The sequence below is a fragment of the Hypanus sabinus genome, chromosome 7 (genome assembly GCF_030144855.1).
Source record: "Hypanus sabinus isolate sHypSab1 chromosome 7, sHypSab1.hap1, whole genome shotgun sequence".
In the NCBI taxonomy this organism is placed as follows: domain Eukaryota; kingdom Metazoa; phylum Chordata; class Chondrichthyes; order Myliobatiformes; family Dasyatidae; genus Hypanus; species Hypanus sabinus.
The window spans coordinates 37,786,487-37,807,080 of record NC_082712.1 but is presented as its reverse complement, the minus strand read 5'-3'; the positions used below and the strand labels follow the sequence as shown (position 1 = coordinate 37,807,080).

The following is a 20,594-nucleotide window of genomic DNA, read 5'->3' as shown; positions in this document are numbered from 1 at the left end:
GCATTCTTAATAGCCAGATCATGGAATAAGAAATAATTGTTTGTAACTTAAGGTTTCAATCAATGTTATTCCCTTACATTTAGGAATGGATTAAACAGTGCTAAAAGCAGGATGTGAATAATCCATACCTCAACTATTTTATCTCCCATGGTTCTGTTCCTGCCTACCTACATCCGTGACTCTTCATGCGCTCTTGATCTTTTCAATAATTTCACGTGCCCTGGCCCCCATCACTTATTTTCATTATACACCTCCATTTCCCACCAGGAAGGCCTCAAAGTTCTCAGTTTCTTTCAGACCCAGCCAGTTCCCCCATCTCCTTCACTCTCCATCTGCAGAACTGGTCCTCATTCTCAATCATTTCTCCTTGGGCTCCTCCCACTTCCTTCAACCAAAAGGTGTAGCCATGAGCACTCGCAAGGGTCCCAGCTATGCCTGCCTTTTGGCTAGATGTAACAGTCTCTGTTCCAAGCCTACACTGGTGTCCGTCCCCCACTTTTCCTTCGCTACATCGACCGCATTGCTGCTGCTTCCTGCACCCATGTGAATCTTGTCGACTTCATTAACTTTGCCTCCAACTTCCACCCTGCCCTCAAATTTACCTGGTCCATATCTGACACCTCCCTCCACTTTCTCAATCTCTCTGTTTCTATCTCTGAAGATGGCTTATCGACTGTTAACTTTTACAAACCCACTGACTCTCACAGTTACCTAGACTGTACCTTTTCTCCCCCACCCCACCCCCGTCACTTGTAAAAAAAAAATGCCATCCCCTTCTCTTAATTTCTCCATCTCCACTACATCTACACACTGGATGAGGCCTTTCATGCCAGAACTAGGAAGATGTCCTCCTCCTTCAAAGAAAGAGGCTTCCAATCCTCCACCATCAACACTGCCCTCACCTGTATCTCTTCCGTTTCACACGTCCACCCTCAGCCTATCCTTCTGCCACCCCATCCAGGGATCAGGTTCCTCTTGTCCTCACCTACCACCCCACCAGCCTCCGCATCCAGCACATAATTCTCCGAAACTTCCACCATCTCCAACGGGACCCCACCACTAAGCACATCTCACCTCACCCCTCACTTTCTGCTTTCTGTAGGGATTGCTCCTTACACGAGTCCTTTGTCCATTCATCCCTCTCCACTGATCTCCCTCCCAGCACTTATCCTTTCAAGCAGAACAAGTGCTACACCTGTCCCTACATCTCCTCCCTCACTACCATTCAGGGCCCCAAACAGTCCTTACAGGTGAGGTGACACTTCACCTATGAGTCTTTTGGGGTCATCTACTGTATCCAGTATTCCTGGTGTGGCCTCTCCTATATCAGTGAGTCCCAACGTAGTTTGGGTGACTACTTCACCGAGCACCCTTGCTTCATCCGCCAGAAAAAGCGGGATCTCCCAGTGGCCACCCATTTTAATTCAGCTTCCCATTCCCATTCCGACATGTCAGTCCTTGGCCTCCTCCACTGCTGCGATAGAGCCACGCTCATGTAGGAGGAGCAGCAGTTTATATTCCATCTGGGTAGCCTCCAACCTGATGGCATGAACATCAATTTCTTGAACTTCCAGTAATGCCCACCCACTCCTCCATTTCCCCTTCTCACCTTACCTACCCATCACCTCCCTCTGATGCTCCTCCCCCTTCCCTTTCTTCCATGGCCTTCAGTGCCCTCCTGTCAGATTCCCCCTTCTCCAGCCCTTTATCTCTTTCACAAATTGACTTCCCAACTTTCTACTTCATCCCTCTCCCGATTTCACCTATCACCTACCGCATTGTATTTTCTTCTTCCTCCACCACCTCCTACTCAGACTTCTCATCATTTTTCTCTCCAGTCCCGAGGAAGGGTCTCAACCCAAAATACCGACTGTTTACTCTTTTCCATAGGTGCTGCCTGACCTGCATTTTGTGTGTGTTGCTTGGATTTCCAGCATCTGCAGATTTTCACTTGTTTGGGAATGATATATACGCTGGATAGCATATCCAAGTCCTGGAATGGAGAATTGAAAACAAAAGAACTGAAATTCTCTTGTACCATTTTTTTTTAATTTAATGCTTTTATGTCTGGACAAGCACTTCACGTCCACACCATCTTTCACTTGTCCAATAAGGTGACTCATACTTGCCACAATTAGAGCATTTGCATCTGGGTGTTAAATGGCTTTCAATAGTTCTATTTTCTGGATTCGTTTTGAATATTTTAACAGTGAAACAGTGATGGTTTTCGTATGTTGAAATGTCATAGTTGCCGATATGTAACTGAAATCGTTACATCTAATTAATGTTTAAAACCCCGAGGTGGTAATAAAACAAAGTTCAGTTTACTTGGGTAAAATCCTTTTGATCTTTTGAAGTTACAGTACGCTCTGGATCTTTGTTCAGCTGTTGTTACAAGTCTCTGATTAACTGATTGGAGAAGCTTGTTTCCAACCCAGAGGACAGCTAACCCTTGTCAGTATGGTTGGGTGAACCATTGTACCTCACAGACCCATTCACAGTATTGTGAGAAACACAACTAAATGCAATCACTCAGTCGGCAGAACCTAACCACTAATTGGCTGGATTGCTGCCTGAGATCATGACCCTGAGCCCCCTTCAAGTCCAATGCAGTGGACTTACTGCTTTATAATCACTGATTAACCTATTTGACTGATTTAGAATCCTGGTTTCTGCACACTGACATCTCCTGGTGGAACTAAACATAATAGGCAGCAAACAACAGAACATTACTCCTGGAAAACAATCATTTATTTATTTTAAATTTAGGCAATTATTGAACAGAACAAATGCATGGGGTGCAAAGGTTGTTGGCTTGGTAACGTGCCATTCCCAGTTTTCCATTTGTTACCGTCAATGTTTGCTACCAGCTTGCAGAAATGGGCAAGCTTCCCTTTGTGGAGGGGGATGTAGTTTAAATTTTGGCGTCATGATTAAATTTCTTCACACATCCCATTTCCTGAACTGAAACTTGGAGGTCCAACTCTGAAAGGCAGTTATAAAATCAAAGTAGAGTTTATTGTACTATTTATGAGGACACGTATGCTTCCTTTCACCAGCATCACATAGCAACATACACAGGAAAAAGATAAATTAAACATTCGTTATGCATTATTTTTACAAGAAAACCCAATGAGACCAAAAGAATTGTTAATTTTAGTACAAAGTGGTTGTTAAAACGCAGTGATTAGGTTTTTGTCAGTTGATTCAAGAGCTGAAAGATTGAAGAGAAGTAGCTGTTCCTGAATCCAGCGTTGTGCAAATTCAAACAAATTTCTTGCTAATAATTTTAATATGGACCACAATTGATCATTTGGTGGCAGAAACTTGCATCAGAGTCAGAAAGCTCCTGGTTAAGCCTTTAGCTTCAGTGCAGTGCTAAACGTTTTAACAGGTTGAAAGAAGTTATTTTCCTCTTCTGCAAAGACGCAAGAGATCTGACAGCACCGGTCTGACGAGGAGTGGAGAAATTACCTCAGGCTGCATTTCTAAAAACTGTGGCTATCATCACATTGTTGCTATGTGTAAACTGGCCATCAAAATTTCTTAAATTCCACTGTGTTAACTGTTCATTGACTGTGAAAGGTGGTCTGTCCAGAAAAAGGTCTCAGCCCAAAACACTAACTGCTTATTCATCTCCATAGATGCTGCCTGATCTGCTAAGCTCCTCCAGCACTTTGTACATACTGTATTGCTTTGGATTTCCAGCATCTGTGGAATTTCTCGTGTTTTTGAGATATTTTGAAAAGAATGTGAAAGATGTAAAACAAATGTTCATTTTGTACATGACTGATTCTTCACTGAAAGCCTGAATCAGCTGATCATTGTGGTTGCTTTTTTATTGCAAGATTAAACAATTCCAGCTATATTTTGGATATACACTAGATTCCCTTAACACTGGATAATAATCAGAATTAGGTTTATTATCACCAGCAGGTGACGTGAAATTTATCTCAATGCTATTTATCTCAAGTGCCTACTTGAGAGCTTCTGTTGGGTGGGAAGTTGCATCCCAGCCTCCACGTGATATACACACCAGGGCAGTACAATATCGAGAGCAAGCTGTTGCCCATGTAGTAAGTTCCCTATCTCCACGCAGCTGATGAACAGCAGAGACTGATACAGACTGGCACCATCAGCAATCACGGGAGTTGCCAGTCCGTGTAGGACTGCCTTGGGAACTCCAGCTCCAGGTCTTTCCCTCTGGATGTACTCCCCAAGCCTTCCCCAAGTCAGCAGAGGATTGAGATCAGAGTTCCCCTTCTTCTAGATCAGGGCACAACTGCGCAAAGCGCATGGACGTCAGCCAGTTAGAAAACAGCTAGAAGTGTTTAAAAGGAGACAGCTTTATAGAGTGGGTGGCAGAGTAGAGGGAGACAGAGTAGGAAGGCTTTGGCTCAAAGGGGCTTGGGCGGTAATGGGTCGAGGCGAGGTAGATTGCTTGTAGACGAGGTGAGACAAAAAGTATGTGTGTGATGCCGGTCTTCTGTACTGGGTGTCAGATGTGGGAAGTCCGGGAGACTCCCACCCTCCCGGACTGCCATGTCTGCGCCAGGTGCGTTGAGCTGCAGCTCCCTAGGGACCACATTAGGGAACTGGAGATGCAGCTCGATGACCTTCGTCTGGTCAAGGAGGGTGAGGAGGTGATAGAAAGGAGCTATCGGCAGGTAGTCACGCCGGGGCATCAGGAGACAGATAAGTAAGTAACAGTCAGGAGAGGGAAGGACAAGAGTCAGATGCTAGAGAGTACCCCTGTGGCTGTCCCCCTTAACAATAAATACTCCCGCTTGAGTACTGTTGGGGGAGATGGCCTACCTGGTGGAAGCAACAATGGCTGTGCCTCTGACACAGAGTCCGGCCCAGTGGCTCAGAAGGGTAGGGAAAGGAAGAGGATGACAGCAGTGATAGTGGACTCTGTAGTTAGGGGGTCAGACAGGCGATTCTGTGGCACAGGAAAGAAACACGGATGGTAGTTTGCCTCCCAGGTGCAAGGGCCCAGGATGTTTCTGATCGTCTCCACAATATCCTGAAGTGAGAAGACAAACAGCCAGTTGTGGTACGTATTGGTTCCAACGACATAGGTAGGAAAAGGGAGGAGGTCCTAAAAACAGACTACAGGGAGTTAGGAAGGAAATTGAGAAGCAGGACCTCAAAGGTAGTAATCTCGGGATTACTGCTTGTGCCATGCAACAATGTATATAGGATTAGAATGAGGTGGAGGATAAATGCATGGCTGAGGGATTGGAGCGGAGGGCAGGGATTCAGATTTCTGGATCATTGGGATCTCTTGTGACCTGTACAAAAAGGAGGGTTGCTCTTGAATCCGAGGGGGGGCCAATATCCTAGGAAGGAGGTTTGCAAAGACTATTGGGAGAGCTAAAACGAGAATTGCTGGGGGGTGGGAACTGAACTGAAGAGATGGAGGAAAGGGGGGTTGGTTCACAAGTAGGGAAAGCTTGGAGACAGTGCGGGAGGGAGGGTAGGCTGGTGACAGAGAAGGAACGCGCTCAGACCGATGGGTTGGGATGTGTCTATTTTAATGTGAGGAGTATTATGAATGAAGTGGATGAGCTTAGAGCGTGGATCATTATTTGGAGTTATCATATCGTGGCCACTACAGAGACTTGGATCACTTAGGGGCAGGAATAGTTACTTCGAGTGCCAGGCTTTAGAAGTTTCAGAAAGATCAGGGAGAGAGGCAAAAGAGGTGGGGGCATGGCACTGTTGATCAGAAATGGTGTCATGGCTGCAGAAAAGGAGGAAGTCATGGAGGAGTTGTCTACAGAGTCTTTGTGGGTGGAAGTTAGGAACAGGAAGGGGTTAATAACTCTACTGGGTGTTTTTTTTAATAGACTACCCAATAGCAACAGGGACATCAAGGAGCAGAACGGGAGACAGATTCTGGAAAGGTGTAATAATAACTGGGTTGTTGTGGTGGGAGATTTTAATTTCCCAAATATCGATTGGCATCTCCCTAGAGCAAGGGGTTTAGATAGGGTGGAGTTTGTTAGGTGTGTTCAGGAAGCTTTCTTGACACAGTACGTAGATAAGCCTACAAGGGGAGAGGCTGTACTTGATTTGGTATTGGGAAATGAACCTGGTCAGGTGTCAGATCTCTTAGTGGGAGAGTATTTTGGAGATGATGATCATAATTCTATCTCCTTTACAATAGCGTTGGAGAGAGATAGGAATGGATTTGGGGACATGTTTAATTACAGTAAGGGGAAATATGAGGCTATCAGGCAGGAACTTGGAAACATAAATTGGGAACACATTGTTCTCAGGGAAACATACGGCAGAAATGTGGCAAATGTTCAGGGGGTATTTGTGTGGAGTTCTGCATGGGGTACGTTCCAGTGAGACAGGGAAAGGATGGTAGGGTACAGGAACCATGGTGTACAAAGGCTGTTGTAAATCTCATCAAGGAGAAAAGAAAAGCTTACAAAATGTTCAAAAAAACTAGGCAATGATAGAGATCTAGAAGATTATAAGGCTAGCAGGAAGGAGTTTAAGAAAGAAATTAGTAGAGCCAGAAGGGGCCATGAGAAGGCCTTGGCGGATGGAATTAAGGAAAACCCCAAGCCATTCTACAAGTATGTGAAAAGCAAGAGGATAAGACATGAGAGAATAGGACCTACTAGTGTGACAGTAGAAAGGTGTGTATGGAACTGGTGGAGATAGCAGACATACTTGATGAATACTTCAGTATTCACTATGGAAAAGGACCTTGGCAATTGTAGGGATGACTTGCAGCAGACTGAAAAGCTTGAGCATGTAGGTATTAAGGAAGAGGATGTGCTAGTGCTTTTGGAAGCATCAGGTTGGATAAGTCACTGGGACAGAATGAGATGTACCCCAGGCTCCTGTAGGAGGTAAGGGAGGAGATTGCTGAGCCTCTGGTGATGATCTTTGCATCATCAATGGGTATGGGAGAGGATTGGAGGGTTGTGGTTATTGTTCCCTTATTCAAGAAAGGGAGTAGAGATAGCCCAGGAAATTATAGACCAGTGAGTCTTACTGAGTGAGAAAACCTCAAGGCAGAATCTATAGTGGTCAATGTAAATTAAAGTACATTAGTCCATTGAAATGTGTGATATAATTATCCAACCTATCCCAAACTAGTTTTGTAAGTTGGATACAGAATTGTCATGGTCATAGAAGACAGGGTAGTGGTGGAGAATTATTTTTCTTGGAGATCTGTGATCAGTGGTGTTCCTCGATTATCAAAGCTGTGAATTATTTATAATACCTATTAATGATTTGGATGAAAATCTAAGTGTTTTGATAAGTTTGCAGAAAACATGGAGGTACTGTATGGTGGACTTGTTGGATACTGTAATTTACCCTTCATGTAGGTGGATGACAAAGGAATCCATGGAAGACTGATGGGAATTTGAGATGAATAGGCTATTAGGAAGTGAGTGGAGCAATGGGATTAATGTGCGATGGGATTGCTCTGCGAACCTGCAGAATAATTGGGTAAATGACCTCCTATGTTGTGACAATTATTGATAGAAGTCAATGTGGTTATTCTTCTTAATCTCTTGTTCCCTTCAAAGTCTTGTCCAGTGATGCTCAAACTAAGAACTGAGGAGAATAAAGAAAAATCCAGAGTTGTAAACTTGCCACATTGGTTCTGCTTTCATTGTGCAGTGGTCATAACTCATATTATGTGTCTTGTGCAGGCATGCACACTCTATGAAAGGACTTGAGGACGTTGCCTAAATAGAAATCCCTTGTGTGTAATCATGTTTCAGATGGTAAATGTTGGCCAAATCTTGATGAAACGTGGAAAAAATGCTCATCAGTTTATTATAACTTCTTTTCTAGATGGATGGAAGCCTGTCTACGTGAAGAATTGCCCCCGACCACAGAGCTTGAGGAAGGGCTGAGAAATGGAGTTTATCTTGTTAAACTTGCTAAGTTCTTTGCCCCTAAATTGGTGTCTGACAGAAGGATCTACGATATTGAACAAACAAGATTCAAGGTATGGAAATTATTTGTCTCTGCAATGCATAAGAGTGCAAGATCTCAATGTTACAGCACAGTTGGACAAATGTGTGTAACCATCTTCAAACTTTGAGTTGGATCTGCTCTCCGGAAAGTGCCATTTCTGGATTTAGAATAATTTATGCTTAGCAGTGGCCTTTGAGTGCCTCATTGAAATTTCTAATGCTTAAAAAAAAAAGACTCCTGCATGAATTCACTAAATGAAGCTCAATCTCAGAAGTGGAGTCAAATGTGATGCCACTGAAACAAAGCACGATTAGTGCATCTGAGCAGAAATTCATTTTTTTTTATTTGCTCATTTTTTACCTCTGGATTTTCTGTGTTTATTCCCTCACGGTGGTGACTTCTACTAGGTAATGACACTGGACACTTGTCCTGTATCTTGGTAACTAGCTATTTATAGTCTTGATTATAAATTTTGACAGACTGATTCATCATTAGCATATTTCAGTGGAACCCAAATCTGTTCCTTTCCAGAAACCTAGCTGACTTGTATGCATCCACAACTTAACACTGGTTATTATTGGTAACAGCAATCTTGTCAAATTTATTTTATTGCTGCGTTCTTTCCCAGTGACACACCACAGCGGAAGTGGTGATTTGAAGCTAGAGTCACTGCAATACATATGGTTAAGATGACTATGTCTAGACAGATTAAATATCACCTTGACAGTTTCCTTATGCACATAACCCAAAACAGCACTATTGTACACCTTTGACATTCCCTATTTTAACTGTAAGTGATGTGTTAATGTACATATCTTTAGTATTAGCTCGTTTGTAATTTGTTAGATGTATATTTATTGGCATTTGTAAATTATATAAGGTATGTAATGTGCCATATTCCTGCATTAATTTGCATTGCTTGAACTACATCATTGATGTACATACTATGTATATATTATATTTTTCTGTTCACACCTGTTATGCTTTTACCTGTGTTATTTTCTCCTGGCAAATTTCATGTAAGATGTGTGTGAGATGCTGAATTCATTGGTTATTTCCCTTGTTAGAATGGGAAAACATCTTGGGAATTAAAATGATGCTTTGAAGTATGCTGTGTGTTTGTAAAATCTTGCACTCTGCTTTTGTATTTAAGGTTCAAAGTCAGTTTGAATCAGCCACTTCCTCATAACAGATCCCTATACACTGATTGCCTGTGCTGTGTGCAATCTGCTTTATGAGATGATGCCATAGACAGCATCTTATTGAAGATGATGTTCAAAATAAATTTGGTTAACATTCGACACAATATTTATTGTAACTGTTGCGTGAAAGTTTATTCACTGAAGTTTTTTAATCATTTTGTAAATGCTCAGTATCTTTCAAATTTCAATGATATGTTAATGTTAGTGAGTGTCAAATTTTGCAATGGTCATCATGGCGACTGTTGACACAAATTGTATGTCATGGGAGTAATCAATACGGAAGGAAAGAACAAATATGGTTTTAAAAGACCGGAAGGGATCTATGTCCTTCTGTGATATTTTATGTTGTTGGAATTGCATTGTCACATTAATATCTGTTCTCTTTAAACTTGACCTAATATACAGTATTCACCCCCCCTTAGAATTTTTCATTTTTTATTGTTTTACAACACTGAATCACAGTGGATTTAATTGGGCTTTTTTGACACTGATCAACAAAAAGACTCTTTCATGTCAAAGTGACAACAGATCTTTACATTCCAATTTGCTGGACAAGTCCCACAGAATTCCATAACTTGTTCTGTCTTTCTGCTTGCATTTTATAGTTTTTTTATGAATATAGGGCCTGTGCCTGTATGGCATACCACTAGCTGGCACACCCTGCCAGGTACTTCACCATGCCAGGCCTCTAACTGGGACAGAATTGTAAAAATTTAGGAAAGAAGGGTGGGGAGAACGTAGCAATCATCAGTAATAGGGTAGAGATGAAGTGAGAGAGTCTGGAAGAAAATAGAGAAAGGATGATGGGGGTGGGGCTTTCATTCAGCTAATCTGTTTGGAGGAGGTGTAAATAGCAGAAGAGTGGAGCAGATGGAAAAAAACTTGTTGGAACTGAGAAGTACAAAATCCAGCGATTGCTGGAAAAACTGAAATGGAGGTGTTTTGAACAGCACTGAAATAGGCATACAGCCCACCACATCCATCCTGGTACTTCTGCCCATTGACAATAATCCAAGTTTTTCTTCATTCCCTTCTGTGCTTTGCCTATTGGAGTGCTTGTTGAAATGCTTCTTCAATGTAGTAATTGTATCTGACTGCTCCATCTCTGCTGTCAACAACTTCTAAATATTAACCACATTTAAAAAAAAAATAGACTTTCCTTCCAGTTTGCTTTAAAACCATTTCTCTCACCTTCAACCTATGCCCTCTTGCTTTTGATATCAATTACTTGAGTGGAAGATTCTGACTCTCTACCCTATCTGAGCCTCTAATGCAAGCTTCAATTTCCAAACACAATGCCAACAGTACCATTGGCATTACAACCACAAAACCCACATCGCAGTATCCCTTTGGAATAAATTTGTGCATTTAATTCATCAGTTACCTAGCAAAAAAAAATACATCTCAAATTTTTCATCAGCAAAAACTGTGAATAAATGAATGCTAGAAATATGCCAAACATATTTTTCATCCAAACTATTTTGCATGTTCTTTAAATATCATATTTCATTAGTCATCAGTTATGAAATTCAGTAGTCAATTGAGAGTTGACCCGCATGGCAATAACCAGATTATTATCACTGAGCTGTGTCGTGGAATTTGTTGTTCTCTGGTAGTAGGACAGTGCAAAATGTAGAAATTGCTATGTGCTACAAAAAGAACATTGGGTAGTGAGGTTGTGTTTGTGGAGCATTCAGAAATGTCATGGCACAGGGAAAGAAGCTTTTCCTAAAATACTGAGTGTGGTTCTTCAGGCTCCTGTACCTCTGGCAGTAATGAGAAAAGGGCATGTCCGAGATGGTGAGGGTCCTTAATGATGGATGCCTTTCTGAAGATATCCTCAATGGTAGGGAGGACTCCGTGATGCAACTGCCCTCTGCAACCTCCTCCAATCCTGCACTTTGTAATGTGTCCTGTCTAAATGCTCTCCATGTAGAAATTTGTTGGTCTTTGGTGACAGACCAAATGTCCTCGAACTCCTCATGAAGTATAGCCACTGGCATTCCTCCTTGGTTATCGCAGCAGTGTGTTGAGCCTGTGTAGGATGGTCATGCCCATGAACTTGAAGTTGCTCACCGTTTTCACTGCTAAGCCCTCAATGAGGACTGTTGCATGTGTTCCTGACATCCCCTTTCTGAAGTCTGCAATTAATTCCTTGGTTTTGCCGACATTGAATGCAAGGTTGTTGTCATGGCATCACTTCACCAGCCAATCGGTGTCTCTCCTGCATGCCTCTTCATTACCATCTGAGATTCTGCTAACAGGCCAGGCTTCAGTCTGCTTTGCTCCAGGGAAAACTTACCCAGACTATCCAGTCTTTCCCCAGAATTAAAATAATTCCAATGCAGGCAATATCCGGTAAATCTCCTCTCTAAAGGAAAATGCTGGGGAAATTCCTTGTGGAGGAACTTAGAGCTCAGTCTCTGTGATGTAGTATGTGAGAGCTGATTTACAGCCTGTAAATGGCTGTCAAACCGTGCGTGCAGTTCTGGATAGCTCATTGTGTAGCATGGATGGCAAGAATATGGAAGTCCTTCGGAGATTTGCTAGAATTTTACCAAGGCTGAACTTTGGATGGAGATTGAGACTTGATGGGGGTATTCAAAGTTGCATAAATAAGGGCAAGCTGTCTTCAGCAACCTTCCTTTGGAAAGCCCATCCACTACGCAAGCCTTTCCTGTATCCTGGTTTCAACCAAGAATGGCAACCTCACGTGATGGTCTGGTGTCAGTTTAAAGTGCAGGGTTAAAATAAAAACACTAAATGCTGAAATCACTCAGTTGAACCTGTAGCATATGTGGAAAGAAAAAGAGAGGTACATGGAGTTTAGAAAAACAGAGGGCTTATGGGTAACCCTAGGTAATTTCTAAGGTAAGGACATGTTTGGCACAGCTTTGTGGGCTGAAGGGCCGGTATTGTGCTGTAGATTTTCTATGTTTCTATGTGATACTTCAGGTTGAAGTCTCTTCATTGAAACTAAGGAGGACAGAAAATTGCAGAGAGGACAGGGAAAGTATGGACGGGGCAAAGGGAACATCTCAGACAGGAAGAAGCCAGTGTTATGCTGGGGATGGGCAGCACACAAACTCACTTTGTCAGTGGAGTAAAGCAAGGTCTTGTATTCCAAAAAGCTATAAAATGTGAGCAGAAAGACAATTCCATGCCTGTGTTGTTCATGCCCAGCAAGTTGGAGTGTAAATATGAGGGAGAGAATCTACGGCATTATCATAGGTAGATGACCTGACCAACTCTGATACCTGCTGAGCAAGTGAGTTTCCTGAATTTGGCAAATTTGTTACTGATTCTGGAAGATGACATGGTGTTCCTTAAGCTTGTGTTTTGTCTCTTTTCATATCCCACCCCTGTATTATCTACTCAGTACCTTGTGGATTATGAGGCTGCCTTTCCTTATAAACAAAAGCTTCATCTCTGTAATCAGCCTAGTAAACTTCCCCTGACTGCCTTAAACAAGGAGACTATATATTAGTCTGTACTATAGTTAGCCAGGTGTGATCTCAGTAACATCCTGTAAAAGTGTAACAATGCTAGTCAACTTTCACAGGGCGTGGTTAGAGGCAGTGGTTATATATGCCTTCCTCATTAATATTCGTGTCTACACAATGGCTTTCTTTCTGCATGAAATTGCAGCATCCTGTAATCTCCCTGTGTTTGAACTGCTTCATCTGACAAATAGTGCTCACTCACTTCATCTATCTATATCCCTTTGCAGGTGCTCCATTCTATCCCTAACCACAAAGTACGCTGCAGATGCTGTGGTCAAAGCAACACACACAACGCGCTGGAGGAACTCAGCAGGCTGGGCTGCCCGACCTGCTAAGTTCCTCCAGCATGTTGTGTGTATGCCTTTCTATCCCTGATTTGACAGAGCAAGGGTAGTGGAACTTGCAACTTTTGCTGACGCAGGATAAATTTGCAAACTGTGTACAGATAACGTCAGAAGCCAGACTGAGCCTGGGTCACTACCCGTGGCTCTCCACCGCCCTAAATAAAGATAAAGACCTTAGTTTTGTCTTCGATGCTGAAAGCTGGATTGGTAAAAGTGGAGCAGATATGGTTGTACATTAAAATTTCTACAAGGAGTTTACTTTAAAAGTTACTGCAGAAGGTAGGAGCACATTATTTGGTAATTAAAGGAACTTCTTAGAGATAGACAAATTGGAAAGGAGACCAAGTCACTTTAATAAAGATAGTAGAGAAAAAGGGTGTTGGCTCAACAAATCAGGAAGTGGAATCTGTTAGGGTGGAGCTGAGAATCAACAAGGGCAGAAGATCTCATTTAAATGTATATGGCTCCCAAACTGTTGTAGAAATGCAGAACATAAATGTAAGTCAGTAAATTAAGTGTATGTAGCAAGGGTACACTCCGTGCACATGGAAACTTAAATCTGCATGTAGACCAGCAAACTAAATTAGCAACAATCTTGTGGAAGAGGTATTTGTGGGATGTTTGAAAATGGGTTTCTAAATCATTATACTAAGGACCCAATTTTATATCTAGTATTGTGAAACAGGAAAGCTTAATGAATGATCAGGTCACTTAAGGCCTTAAGAGATCCTAACATAATAGAATTTTAAATAAAAATTGATTTAGTCTGAATAAAGCAATTTATGATTGGCTATGGAGCTACATTAAAAGTTATGAGAATATTTAAATAATGGCCATGATTTAAATTGTTAGTATAATGTTTAAAAATAATGTTCATCTTTTTAGGCAAAATGGACAATAGGAAATTTGGCCCACCAGGAGAGGATAAATGTTGAACTAGATCAAAGGAAAAAACTTGTAACATTTCCAAAAGGAAGCAGGTAACCTGAGGTTTCAGAATTCAGTGAAGAGAGACCTAGATTTAAAAAAAAATTCAGCATTTGAGAATTGCGACCAACAAGCATAAAGTAAATGGGTTGTAAGTTCTGTGGATATAAAGGAAGGGAAAGCTTACCAAAAGTTAATTGAGATCACTACACTACAAGATGACCCGATCAACTAGGGGATAGAACCATAGAACACTACAGCACAGTACAGGCCCTTCAGCCCTCCATGTTGTGCCGACCCATATAATCCTTTTTTAAAAAAAGTACTAAACCCACGCTACCCCATAACCCTCCATTTTTCTTTCATCCATGTGCCTGTCCAAGAGGTTCTTAAATACCCCTAATGTTTTAGCCTCCACCACCATCCCTGGCAAGTCATTCCAGGCACTCACAGCCCTCTGTTTATAAAAAAAAACTTACCCTTGATGTCTCCCCTAAACTTCCCTCCCTTAATTTTGGACATATACCTTCTGGTGTTTGCTATTGGTGTCCTGGGAAACAGGTGACTATCCACCTTATCTATGCCTCTCATAATCTTGTAGACCTCTATCAAGTTCCCTCTCATTCTTCTACGCTTCAGAGAGAAAAGTCCCAGCTCTGCTAACCTTGCTTCATATGACTTGTTCTCCAATCCAGGCAACATCCTGGTAAATCTCCTCTGCACCCTCTCCATCGCTTCCACATCCTTCCTATAATGAGGTGACCAGAATTGAACACAATACTCTAAGTGTGGTCTCACCAGAGATTTGCAGAGTTGCAACATGATCTCTCTACTCTTAAACTCAATCCCCCTGTTAATGAAGCCTGGCATCCCATAGGCCTTCTTAACTACCCTATCAACCTGTGCAGCAACCTTGAGGGATGTATGGATTTGAACCCCAAGGTCCCTTTGTTCATCCACACTCCTAAGTAACTGACCATTAATCCTGTACTCAGTCTTCTGGTTTGTCCTTCCAAAATGCATCACCTCACACTTGTCCAGATTGAACTCCATCTGCCATTTTTCTGCCCAACTCTGCAGCCTGTCTATATCCTCTTGTAACCTTCAACAACCTACAACTCCTCCAATCTTCATATCATCTGCAAACTTACTCACCCATCCTTCCACCTCTACATCCAGGTCATTTATAAAAATCACAAATAGCAAGGGATCCCAGGACAGATCCCTGCAGCACTCCACTAGTTACCGACCTCCAGGCAGAATACTTTCCTTCCACAACTACCCTCTGTTTTCTTCCTTTAAGCCAATTTTCTATCCAAACAGCCAAGGTTCCACCTACCCCATGCCTCATGACTTTCTGGATGAGTCTCTCATGAGAGACCTTGTCAAATGATTTTCTAAAGTCCATGTAGACCACATCCACTGCCTTACCCTCATCAATTTCTTTTGTTACCTCTTCATGAGTAGACTGTACTTACTATCCATGAGTAGACTGTACTTCTCCAAATGCTCGTAGATCCTATCCTTAAGAATCCTTTCCAGTAGCTTGCAGACCACCGACGTAACACTCACTGGTCTATAGTTCCCAGGTTTCTCTCTATTACCTTTTTAAACAAGGGAACGACATTTGCCATTCTCCAGTCCTCCGGCACTTGCCCTGCAGCCAAAGAGGATTCAAAGATCACAGCTAATGCTCCTGCGATCTCTTCTCTCAATTCCCACAACAACCTGGGGTGTATCTTATCTGGCTCTGGGGATTTATCAACCTTAATGTTTTTAAGAAGATCCAGCACTACTACTTCCTTAATCTCCACATTGTCCAGCACACAGGCTTCCTCATCCTGATCAAGATCCTTTTTACTTGTGAATACTGAAGCAAATACTGTGTATTGTGAATACTGATTCATTTAGGACCTCCCCAACCTCCTCTGCTACCAGGCACACGTTGCAGTCTTTATCCTTTAGCGGTCCACCTTCGTTCTCGTCATCCTCCTATTCTTCACATATGCATAGAACACCTTGGGGTTCTCCTTAATCCTACATGCTAAGGCCTTCTCATGCCCCCTTCAAGCTCTCCTAAGTCCTTTCTTTAGCCCCTTCCTGGCTACCCTATATTTCTCATAAGCGCCTCCTACTTCCTGCTTCTTATATCTAACATATGCTTCCTTTTTCCTCTTGACGAGTTGCCTCACATGTTTTGTCTGCCACTGTTCCCTTTTCCTACCATTTTTTTCGTTGCCTCAGTGGGACAAACCTATCCTGAACCCAGCTCAAGTGGTCCCTAAGCTTCTCCCACATTACTTCTGTGCTTTCCCCTTTGAACATCTGTTTCCAATTTACTCTCGCTAGTTCCTGCCTCATCCCTTCAAAGTTAACTCTTCCCCAGTTAAGCACTTTACCATTTTGTCTGGATTTTATCCCTTTCCATAGCTATGCTGAAGCTAAGGGAGTTGTGGTCACTCTCACCAAAATGGTCCCCCATCAAGAGGTCTGCCACCTGACCAGGTTCATTACGCAGAACTAGATCCAGTATGGCCTCTCCTCTCGTCGGCCGGTCCACATACTGTGTCAGGAATCCTTCTTGAACACACCTGACAAATTCAGCCCCATCTATCCCCCTTGCACTCAGGAGGTGCCAGTCATTATGAGGGAAGTTGAAATCACCCATAACTACTACCCTGTATTTCCTGCATCATTCTAAAATCTGCCTGCTTATGTGCTCCTCGGTGTCTTGAGGGCTATTTGGGGGCCTATAGACTACTCCCAGCACAGTGATTGATCCCTTCCTATTTCTGACTTCCACCCAGACTGACTCAGTGGACACTCCTTCTGCAGCGTCCTCCCTTTCTATAACCGTGATACTATCCCTAACCAGCAATGCCACTCGCCCCCCCCCCCTTCTACCTCCCATCCTATTCCTTTTAAAACACCTGAACCCCGGGACCTGCATCATCCAATCCTGCCCTTCCTCCAACCAAGTTTCAGTAACGGCCACAACATCGTAGTTTCACGTACTAATCCATGCTCTAAGTTCATCCTCCTTGTTCCTAATACTTCTAGCATTGAAATAGACACATTTCAACCCCTTTAACTGGCTACAATTATGTTCTGTCCCCTGCCTGTCCTTCCTCATCAACTCAGAGCTCTTAGCATCATGCCCTTGTCCTTCTACCTTAATTCCTGCACTCACATTCTGATTCCTACCCCACTGCCAAACTAGTTTAAACCCTCCCCAACAGCTCTATCAAACCTGCCTGCCAGGATATTGGCCCCCCTGGGATTCAAGTGCAACCCGCCCCAAAAGAGGTTCCAATGATCCAGAAATCTGAATCCCTGCCCCCTGCTCCAAACCCTCAGCCACGCATTTATCCTCCACCTCATTCTATTCCTATTCTCACTGTCGCATGGCAGAGGCAGTAATCCTGAGATCCTCAAAGGTAGTAGAGGTCCTGCTTCTCAGCTTCCTTCCTAACTCCCTGTAGTCTTCTTTCAGGACCTCTTCCATTTTCCTACCTATGAAACTTTATAAAATAAAGGAAAATATGCACGTGTTCTATTCTCCACACATGAAGATGCAGCCATCCGCCTGGGTGTAATGAAAGATGACTGGTCTAGACTGAATGTAGAATTCAAAGAAATTATCACTTGTTTAAAAAATATAAGCAAAGTAATAGAAACTAAAAGATAAATGTGCAAGGCATGAGGGGCTGCATCTTGAGTGTTTGAAGAAAGAGGCTATGGAGCTGGTGTGCAGACTGGTTATCATTGTCCAGAACTTCAAGATTCTCAAGTGTTTCTCATAGATTGGAAAGTAGCAAGTGTAAATCCATTACTTGAGGAGGCAGCGAGATGAAAGATAACTGGGGACCAGTTAGCTTGTCAACACCATTTGTGAAAATGTTAGAATTTGTTAGGAAAAAAGTGACACAAGATACTTGGAAAATAATAAAAGGATTGGAATTTATGAAAGTGAAAATTTTGACGTCCTAACCAGCAGTATAGATGAGGCTAAACTAGTTGCTGTGATATGTTTGAACATTCAGAATGCCTTTGGTAAGGAGTCAGTCTAGAAGTCGGTAAGCAAAATTAGAGCAGAATGTACAGGTGTGGACTGACTGAGGTTTGCTGAACTCTGCATTCCATTTACACTTCTCCTAATCCATTTGGTATTATCCAGAATCTTAGCAATTTAGGGTAAAGGTCAGACTATTACAGCATATCTGAGCTCCAGACATCTTTTAAATCTCCAAAGGAACCAACAAAATGTGTTAATTTTGACAAGTCCTTTGCCAGGATATATGGTATTTGTTAGAATCTTGTCTTGGGATAATCTACAATCCTCTACTAGAATTTCACATGCTTTCAGGATATATCCTTACAGTTTCTAACTTGGTCACACAATTGCTACAATCTGTTCTGTTTTTGCAACACATTGTTTATTTTGGGTTTTGGCTGCTGTTTGTTGTAGGAGTTACAGGTGCTTCCTTGTTCAATGCCTTATGGAGCTTTGTGTTTCAAAAATATATCCATTAAGTATTATTTACCTTTTAAAGACCTCATCTCATGTGATGATTTTTCACTAAATCCACGTCCTCTCTCCATCAGCTTTACAATCTTCGTGAACTTGCACGGTCCCAGAGCTCAGCTATCCCGTATATCCCATGGGCTTGACATTCTTCAGTAGGATGCTACCAAGCTTCAGTACTGTGTTCCAGCAAGTCAGCTTTCTGATTATTCCCAAAACTCCTCATGAGTATCAGGAATCCCCAGCTGTCGGAGGTGCCTTGCACCTTACAGACTTTTCCTGAGCTTTTCTCTTTATTTTTGTATCCTCTCTGCTCTTCTGGAAGCTGAGATTTTATGATCCGTGCTATTTCTACCTGACTGCTGTACCTTTTTTTTCTGAAATAATCTCACCCATGCTTTATCATTCTGAAAGACAAAGTCGTGCTTGGCCAATACTTGATTTTCCTCCTCCCATCTATTTCTTCCTCCACTGAAAGATGTGCAGTTGCACGCTGGGCAGCCCAGCGGGGCGGCAAGGAGTGCATCGGCTCCACAACTCCAGTGGGCAGACCTTGATCCTGACCCTGGACTCTGCCTGTGTGGAATTTGCACACAAACTGATTCTGGGACTGCACAGGTTCCTCCTGGGTGCTGTGGTTTTTATCCCACACCCCAACGATGCGCAGGGTGGTGGGTTAATTGTTCACTGCAAATTTGCCCCTTTTAGTGTAGGTGGGTGGTAGAATCTGGGGGCAGTTGACGGGCAAGTGATGAAAATAATAAGAATAATGTAGGATTACTGTAAGTGCATGATTGACGGTTGACACAGGCTCAATAAACCAAAAAACATCTTCCAAGAGGGACTGGGTACTCCACCACTAGACCCCAAAAAGAGTCCACTGTTGGAGTGAATCAAATTCACAATCAGATTTATTATCACTGGCATGTGTCGGGAAATTAGTTGACTTAGCAGCGGCAGTTCAATGCAATACATAATCTAGAAGAAAAGAAAAATAATAAATAAATGGATTGCCTGCAGTGAACAATTTAGGAAAGCCGGAACTTGAGAGATCAAATAGATTTTTGCTGGAGATGCGAATCTCTGAACAAAAGTCAGTGCTAACCGCAATTCAGGCTAACCAGTTGCTACGTGAGAGCTGTAATAACTGTATATGTGAATGCTGGAGGTATTTTGTGCAAGGCGTAGTGTAATATGTGGCAACTAATTGTTTTTGGCAATGCAGATTGACACAAGAATGTCAGGCAGGATGGTTGGAAAACTTGTTCTTTGACCAGTGCTATAAAAAGTTCTCAGATTGTCTCCTGCTGGTCTCTTAAATTTAAACAATCTCCCTCAAAAGATAACCAACAGGTCAGTTATTTTTAAAAAAAAACTACACTCCTACTATGGAATTCAATACCTGAAACTATAAGGGATGCAGACAGTTGACTTTTAAATGCCAGCTTAAAACTGATTTATTTAACATTGCTTTAAACTAACAATAGACAATAGGTGTAGAAGTAGACCATTCGGCCCTTCAAGCCTGCACCGCCATTCTGAGATCATGGCTGATCATCTACTATCAATACCCGGTTCCTGCCTTGTCCCCATATCCCTTGATTCCCCTATCCATAAGATACCTATCTAGCTCCTTCTTGAAAGCATCCAGAGAATTGGCCTCCACTACCTTCCGAGGCAGTGCATTCCAGACCCCCACAACTCTCTGGGAGAAAAAGTCCTGTCCTAAATGACCTACCCCTTATTCTTAAACCGTGCCCTCTGGTACTGGACCCTCCCATCTGCTTGTCTTTTGTTTTCATGTTTATTTTTTTTATTTTATTTTCATGTTAGTACTTTTATCCTATTGTAAAGCACTTTGAATGACATCTGTATGAAAAGTGCTCTATAAATAAAATTAATGTTATAATTAAGAATTTTTAAGCTTATTCCAACCATTAAAACAGACACATGCTTTGGCTCAATGACTTAAATCATTTAATGAAGAATGCCAAACAGGTTGGGTATATCAACATCGGTGTTCAATTTGAGATATTTGTTTACCAAATCAATGACATTTTGTTGAAGAAAACTAAATCTGTTTCAAATTTTTGAAATTAAATCATTTGTATTATAGTTGAGTCCACTCGGATTTCTA

General features: G+C 42.2%; 1 protein-coding gene across 1 annotated transcript in view; it reads left to right on the top strand.

Moving 5' to 3' along the window:
- Nucleotides 1-20,594, top strand: part of iqgap2 (IQ motif containing GTPase activating protein 2) — a 282,888-nt gene that overhangs the window by 111,409 nt on the left and 150,885 nt on the right. Inside the window, exon 3 of the mRNA XM_059974514.1 lies at nucleotides 7,831-7,987. Within this exon, the coding sequence (XP_059830497.1) occupies nucleotides 7,831-7,987 (157 nt within the window). The remainder of the gene's footprint in view (nucleotides 1-7,830; nucleotides 7,988-20,594) is intronic.